Genomic DNA, 8,154 nt, shown 5'->3' with positions numbered 1-8,154 from the left:
GAAAAAACTCTTCCCAGTCCCAGGAGAACACGTCTTCCCCAGGACCGCTACCTAACAGAAGAGAAAAACGCTTTGCTATATCCCTCCCTCATATTCGTTCGCGACTCCTCCCCTTTCGTCTATCTCAATTTTTATTGGCTACCTACGCTCACACCTCAGTAAACGCCTGTCTTCACATCTCGCTCTACCTGCAACAAACACATTCAAATCCTGTCAGTTATGACTTACTCCCTTCTATAATCCTACAGCACTTTATGTTTATCTTAATTATGCATCCCCAAAACCCTTATGATTATGACTAATTATGAATCTTAATTATGAATTATTAAACACTATTATATCTACTAACCACCCCGGTTTTTGCTCAAATTTCTTACATATGACACTGGTCAGATGGCCTCAAGTGAAGACTGACAAGAAGTTAAGTCAAATGAAACTAAAACTCTAATTATTAATGATGTACTAAAGTCGTTTTTAGTCACGCTTTCTCTTTTGTTCTCAGTGTGTAGATATGTCTGCTGCCAGCAATCTGTCATCTGAAGATCAGTTCCTGTGCTCCATCTGTCTGGATGTGTTCACTGATCCAGTCAGCACATCATGTGGACACAACTTCTGCAAAAACTGCATCAATGAACACTGGAATACTAGTGACAGATACCAGTGTCCCTTGTGTAAAGAGGTTTTCAACACAAGACCAGATTTGAGGATCAACACTTTCATCTCTGAGATGGTTGTTCAGTTCAGACAGTCACCTCAACAGAAAACCAGCAGCTCAGAGCAACAAGAGTCCAAACCAGGAGAAGTTCCCTGTGACGTCTGCACTGGAACCAAACTGAAGGCCCTGAAGTCCTGCCTGGTGTGTCTGGCCTCCTACTGTGAGACTCACCTGGAGCCTCATCTGACAGCTTCACGCCTGAAAAGACATCAGCTGATCGACCCTGTGGAGAACCTGGAAGACAGGATGTGTACGAAGCACGATAAACCTCTGGAGCTGTTCTGTAAGACCGACCAGACATGTGTCTGCACGCTCTGCACTGTTTTAGATCATAAGATGCACGATGTTGTTCCTCTGAAAGAAGAATATGAAGGAAAGAAGGTGGAGCTGAAGAAGACAGAGGCTGAAATTCAGCAGATGATCCAGAAGAGACGACTGAAGATTCAGGAGATCAAACACTCAGTCAACCTCAGTGAGGAAGATGCAGACAGAGAGAAAGCAGAAGGTGTTCAGGTCTTCACTGATCTGAAAGAGTATGTTAAGAGAAGACTGAATGAGCTCATCAAAACAATAGAAGAGAAGCAGAAAAGAAAAGAAAAACAGGCCGAAGCTTTCATCAAAGAGCTGGAACAGGAAATCTCTGAGCTGAAGAAGAGAAGCTCTGAGGTGGTTCAGCTCTCACTCTCTGAAGACCACCTCCATCTTCTCCAGAGTGTCCCATCCCTGAAAGCTGCTCCATCCTTGAAGGACTGGACAAAGGTCAGTGTTCGTCCATCATCATATGAGCCAACTGTGGTGAGAGCTGTTGCTCTGCTGGAGGAGACGTTCAGTAAAAAGATAAAGAAGCTGATTGAAGCTGAGCTGAAGAGGATCCAGAAGTTTGCAGTGGATGTGACTCTTGATCCTGATACAGCTCATCCTGAACTCCTCCTGTCTGCTGATGGGAAACAAGTGAAACATGGTGACGTGAAGAAGAATCTCCCAAACAACCTAGAGAGATTTTCTCACTGTGTTTTTGTCCTCGGAAAGAAGAGTTTCTTTTCTGGCAGATTTTACTTTGAGGTTCAAGTTAAAGGAAAGACTGCGTGGAATTTAGGAGTGGCCAGAGAGTCGATCAACAGGAAGGGACACATCACACTGAGTCCTGAGGATGGTTACTGGACCATAGGGTTGAGAAATGGAAATAAGTACAAAGCTCTTGCTGACCCATTAGTCCATCTCTCTCTGAAGTCTCGGCCTCAGAAGGTGGGGGTGTTTGTGGATTATGAGGAGGGTCTGGTCTCCTTCTATGACGTAGATGCTGCAGCTCTTATCTACTCCTTCACTGGCTGCTCCTTCAAAGAGAAACTCTTCCCATACTTCAGTCCCTGTAGTAATGATGGTGGTAAAAACACCACCCCTCTGATCATCTGTCCTGTCAATCAAACTGTCTGATCTTTTTTTATGATCGGCAACTAATCGAACAATGAAGCGTTGCCAGTGAAACATCCACATATTGAATTAATCTTTCCATATATCATGTCCACAAAGTAAATATATAGCAGACAAAGTTTTCATACAGTCATCACGAGGATGTGATTCAATTAAAGACATAAGAACTAAACAAACAATGACAGGTGGATGAAGATGTATTATCATTTATGGTAACAAATGTACATATTGAGTGGTAATGTTTGGTGTAAACTTGTTTTCATCTGGATGTGATTGGTCATTACTTTCTCTTTTGTGTTATTCTGTCACTCAGTGTGTCATAAGAAGTGAGAACATGAACTGGAAGAGTTCACTGTTAAAATGTGGATTATTTGTTTATGGTGTTGCTTCTTAAAGACACATTTATAGATTTGTTTCCTGGTATAATCAACAATGTAGTGATGAATAATATTGATTTTTGTATGTAAATTCCTGGGCTTTGGATATAATGGTACTGATATACATTGATTTTAATTAGCATTTAGTTGGCTTTTCTGTTCTTTCATTATTTTCTGTTGAATGTTTTTCATGAAGCACGTTGGACGGCTGTTCAGCCTGTGTGTGAGTACTATAATTACCAGATTACGTTGGTTTTAAAAGGTTTCCATGACAGGTTATTGTATACCAGTGACCTAGTCCAGCACTGAGTCCTCAACCTCGTTCCTAAAAGACAGAAAAGGTTGATATATGTCAGCGACTACAACAGATGCTGTAACGTGAATGAAAACATGTTTTGTAATGAATGAAATGACTCTGCTGTAAAGTATCACTGCAGTAAAATCCTGTGCAGAAGAAGCCGTTGAAGTTTTTATTTTGAAACTGCAGTCTCGTCTATGAAATCACCAAAGTGTTCACAGGTGTGCCACAGCCCACAGGTGTGCCAAATGTCTGTAACTAAACTCATCTCACACCCTGAAGGAGGAAACAGCCTCACAAACAGAGCTGCTGTAAGAGGCGGAGCTTCAACGTCACGTTCCTGAAGTGAAACTTAGTGTTTGTCAGAGTGAAGGCAGAGCTGCAGTCGAGACAAGTCTCTGTGTTTCTGTCGAAAGAAATATTACACTTTGTTCGTCAGGACTTTCTCAACAACTGACACAAACACTGGTGAGTGCAGCTGATAATATTTACTGTGTTTCAATCGCTTTAACACAAAACTCACAGCTCTCATCAAACAGGAAGTTACACTCTTTTAATTCTATTATGACACTGGTCAGATGGCCTTAAGTGAAGACTGACAAGAAGTTAAGTCAAATGAAACTAAAACTCTAATTATTAATGATGTACTCAAGTCGTTTTTAGTCACGCTTTCTCTCTTGTTCTCAGTGTGTAGATATGTCTGCTGCCAGCAATCTGTCATCTGAAGATCAGTTCCTGTGCTCCATCTGTCTGGATGTGTTCACTGATCCAGTCACCACATCATGTGGACACAACTTCTGCAAAAACTGCATTAATGAACACTGGAATACTAGTGACAGATGCCAGTGTCCCATGTGTAAAGAGGGTTTCAACACAAGACCAGATTTGAGGATCAACACTTTCATCTCTGAGATGGTTGTTCAGTTCAGACAGTCAGCTCAACAGAAAACCAGCAGCTCAGAGCAACAAGAGTCCAAACCAGGAGAAGTTCCCTGTGACGTCTGCACTGGAACCAAACTGAAGGCCCTGAAGTCCTGCCTGGTGTGTCTGGCCTCCTACTGTGAGACTCACCTGGAGCCTCATCTGACAATGTCAGGCCTGAAAAGACATCAGCTGATCGACCCTGTGGAGAACCTGGAAGACAGGATGTGTACGAAGCACGATAAACCTCTGGAGCTGTTCTGTAAGACCGACCAGACATGTGTCTGCACGCTCTGCACTGTTTTAGATCATAAGATGCACAATGTTGTTCCTCTGAAAGAAGAATATGAAGGAAAGAAGGTGGAGCTGAAGAAGACAGAGGCTGAAATTCAGCAGATGATCCAGAAGAGACGAGTGAAGATTCAGGAGATCAAACACTCAGTCGACCTCAGTGAGGAAGATGCAGACAGAGAGAAAGCAGAAGGTGTTCAGGTCTTCACTGATCTGAAGGAGTCTGTTGAGAGAGGCCTGAACGAGCTCATCAAAACAATAGAAGAGAAGAAGAAAACAACAGAGAAACAGGCCGAAGCTTTCATCAAAGAGCTGGAACAGGAAATCTCTGAGCTGAAGAAGAGAAGCACTGAGGTGGTTCAGCTCTCACTCTCTGAAGACCACCTCCATCTTCTCCAGAGTGTTCAGTCCTCAAACATCCACCATCCACCACCCACCAAGGACTGGACAAAGGTCAGTGTTCCTCCAGCATCATATGAGGGGACTGTGGTGAGAGCTGTGTCTCAGCTGGAGGAGACGCTCAGTAAAAAGATAAAGAAGCTGATTGAAGCTGAGCTGAAGAGGATCCAGAAGTTTGCAGTGGATGTGACTCTTGATCCTGATACAGCAAATCCTAAACTCATCTTGTCTGCTGATGGGAAACAAGTGAAACATGGTGACGTGAAGAAGAATCTCCCAAACAACCCAGAGAGATTTTCTTTTTTCAACTGTGTTTTAGGGAAGCAGAGTTTCTCTTCTGGCAGATTTTACTTTGAGGTTCAAGTTAAAGGAAAGACTGCGTGGAATTTAGGAGTGGCCAGAGAGTCGATCAACAGGAAGGGACACATCACAATGAGTCCTCAGAATAGTTACTGGGCCATATGGTTGAGAAATGGAAATAAGTACATAGCTGCTGCTGACCCTTCAGTCCATCTCTCTCTGAAGTCTCAGCCTCAGAAGGTGGGGGTGTTTGTGGATCATGAGGAGGATCTGGTCTCCTTCTATGACGTAGATGCTGCAGCTCTTATCTACTCCTTCACTGGCTGCTCCTTCAAAGAGAAACTCTTCCCATACTTTGGTCCTTGTGATAATGATGGTGGTAAAAACACCGCCCCTCTGATCATCTGTCCTGTCAATCAAACTGTCTGAACTTTTTTTATGATCGGCAACTAATTGCGCAATGAAGCGTTGCCAGTGAAACATCCACATATTGAATTAATCTTTCCATATATCATGTCCACAAAGTAAATATAAAGCAGACAAAGTTTTCATACAGTCATCACGAGGATGTGATTCAATTAAAGACATAAGAACTAAACAAACAATGACAGGTGGATGAAGATGTATTATCATTAAGGTAACAAATGTACATATTGAGTGGTAATGTTTCTGTAAACTTGTTTTCATCTGGATGTGATTGGTCATTACTTTCTCTTTTGTGTTATTCTGTCACTCAGTGTGTCATAAGAAGTGAGAACATGAACTGGAAGAGTTCACTGTTAAAATGTGGATTATTTGTTTATGGTGTTGCTTCTTAAAGAGACATTTATAGATTTGTTTCCTGGTATAATCAACAATGTAGTGATGAATAATATTGATTTTTGTATGTAAATTCCTGGGCTTTCGATATAATGGTACTGATATACATTGATTTTAATTAGCATTTCGTTGGCTTTTCTGTTCTTTCATTATTTTCTGTTGAATGTTTTTCATAAAGCACGTTGGACGGCTGTTCAGCCTGTGTGTGAGTACTATAATTACCAGATTACGTTGGTTTTAAAAGGTTTCCATGACAGGTTATTGTATACCAGTGACCTAGTCCAGCACTGAGTCCTCAACCTCGTTCCTAAAAGACAGAAAAGGTTGATATATGTCAGCGACTACAACAGATGCTGTAACGTGAATGAAAACATGTTTTGTAATGAATGAAATGACTCTGCTGCAAAGTATCACTGCAGTAAAATCCTGTGCAGAAGAAGAAGCCGTTGAAGTTTTTATTTTGAAACTGCAGTCTCGTCTATGAAATCACCAAAGTGTTCACAGGTGTGGTGTGTTTCCCTCCTGTGACCAGTAGATGTCAGCACAGCGCACATCACAGGGAGGCGCGTTTGTTAAAGGCATGAACAGACTGCACGCGACTCAACTTCCTGGTCTGATTTAGTGACTAATGTCAATAAGAGAAGGTTACAACATTACAGGACAAACAGTGAGCTGAACTGTGGACTGACAGTAAGATTGCTGCAGAGTTGAAGAGGACTGTAAGGAGACTTCTGTTTCCTGCCGACCCAAAATATATCTTTACATGTGGGACTGACTTCTTCTTGTGAAAAGGGTTCTGGTGGCTGCAGGAAAAGGAAGATAAAACAAGACTTAATAGTTTCCCGTGATAATAAACTCCTCTTCTGCCTAATGTCTGTAACTAAACTCATGGCACACCCTGAAGGAGGAAACAGCCTCACAAACAGAGCTGCTGTAAGGACCGCTACCTAACAGAAGAGAAAAACGCTTTGCTATATCCCTCCCTCATATTCGTTCGCGACTCCTCCCCTTTCGTCTATCTCAATTTTTATTGGCTACCTACGCTCACACCTCAGTAAACGCCTGTCTTCACATCTCGCTCTACCTGCAACAAACACATTCAAATCCTGTCAGTTATGACTTACTCCCTTCTATAATCCTACAGCACTTTATGTTTATCTTAATTATGCATCCCCAAAACCCTTATGATTATGACTAATTATGAATCTTAATTATGAATTATTAAACACTATTATATCTACTAACCACCCCGGTTTTTGCTCAAATTTCTTACAATTCCCCCCTAACCCACAGTTCACTGTGAGTTAGTTACTCAAATGTAGTTAGTTACTCAAATGTAGTTAGTTACTCAAATGTCGTTGGAGACCTCCCCCCTACTCAATCCAGGGAGAGGCTCCCTATCTATCTAAACAGAGGCAAACAATTCATGCATACAGATATCATTTCAAGTATTTCTGTTCAGTCCGTTTCAAAATTGAGTCCGTAAAAAAGGAAGACAAAAAAGGGAAAAATTAAATCCGTAAAAAGGGAAAGATAGAATCCGTAAAAAAGGAAAAGATCGAATGCGTTGAAAATCACTGCCTTCCATGTCTTGGGGCTGGCAGGATCAGGATACAGCCTGTAGGCTAGAGAACACATACTGAGAAGCCTTGACTGTTCTTTTACACTTGACAAAATTACATTTCTTAATCTTTACACCCTAAAATCCCATTATAACCCATTAAACAAAAATAAAATCTCAAATTACTCATCCAGAACAATCAGTCTATTTCCCAAATTTCCAATATCTCACCGGATGTGTTAGAAGTCCATCTGGGCCTTTATCAGGTCCTTCAGGATCTCCGAGAGGATGGTCAGGAACCGCTTGTGAAGTTCCGCTATGGCACCGCTGGTGGCCTCATCTAGACTGTGGCCATCAGAAGCTCCAATTCTCCCTCATCCTCGACACATAACTGGTTGCCCTGGACTGGAGTCTGGCTCATCGTTGAAGCAATAAACCCCTGTAGAAGTCCACGGATGCAAGGGAACCCACATCCACAGACGACTAGGAGGCCTACGACGACAACACACAGAGTAATTACGATTGACAAAAATGTATGTTTCCACTTGCCAAACATACTCTCCAACCAGTCGGTGAATGGATTAGTGGCACCAGAGTTCTCCGCTAGCTCTTGGCTGAGTGCTGTCAGTCCCTCCAGAGCCCTGGTCACCGATCCATCAGGAGCTGTGTTATTTGGAATGAAAGTACAGCAAGCAGTCCCAAACATCTGACAAACGCCACCTTTCTCTGCTAATATCATATCTAATGCCATTCTGTTCTGCAAGGTCATTAAACTAGTCTTCGCCAGCTGTGCATGCAGTCCTGATATGGCATCTCTGGTGAAGTTTACAAAACGCTGTTGGTTATAGTAAATGTAGTTGATCCAATCGACATTTTTATTAATCGTTACCCACCAGAAAAATGCAGATTCAAAACCGGCAGCTATTTGATTTCTGGCTTTGAATTCATTCGGCACCCCCCTTGGCACTCCTATGCCATCTATGTATACTTGGTCATCGAAGGCTCCCTTCGGGCTACCAGCATCTCTTTTGGATCTTCTGTT

The 8,154-nt window shown here is 42.1% G+C and overlaps 2 protein-coding genes across 2 annotated transcripts; both read left to right on the top strand.

The window, feature by feature from the left end:
• Positions 1–511: 511 nt before the first annotated feature.
• Positions 512–2,875, top strand: LOC306784841 (E3 ubiquitin-protein ligase TRIM21-like; the record flags this gene model as incomplete). The annotated part of the gene is made up of 1 exon (XM_079278984.1): positions 512–2,875. The coding sequence occupies one exon, from the start codon at positions 512–514 to the stop codon at positions 2,147–2,149; it is 1,638 nt and encodes a 545-aa protein (XP_079135110.1). The 3' UTR covers positions 2,150–2,875.
• A 642-nt stretch (positions 2,876–3,517) lies between these two features.
• LOC306784836 (E3 ubiquitin-protein ligase TRIM21-like) lies at positions 3,518–5,161 on the top strand (the record flags this gene model as incomplete). Its single annotated transcript, XM_079278979.1, has 1 exon — positions 3,518–5,161. One exon carries the CDS (start codon positions 3,518–3,520, stop codon positions 5,159–5,161), a length of 1,644 nt encoding a protein of 547 aa, XP_079135105.1.
• Between the last annotated feature and the right edge of the window lie 2,993 nt (positions 5,162–8,154).

Source organism: Melanostigma gelatinosum (genome assembly GCF_949748355.1).
Source record: "Melanostigma gelatinosum genome assembly, chromosome: 11".
Classification (NCBI taxonomy): domain Eukaryota; kingdom Metazoa; phylum Chordata; class Actinopteri; order Perciformes; family Zoarcidae; genus Melanostigma; species Melanostigma gelatinosum.
Note: the sequence above shows the minus strand (reverse complement) of the source record. Positions and strands in the feature narration are given on the sequence as shown.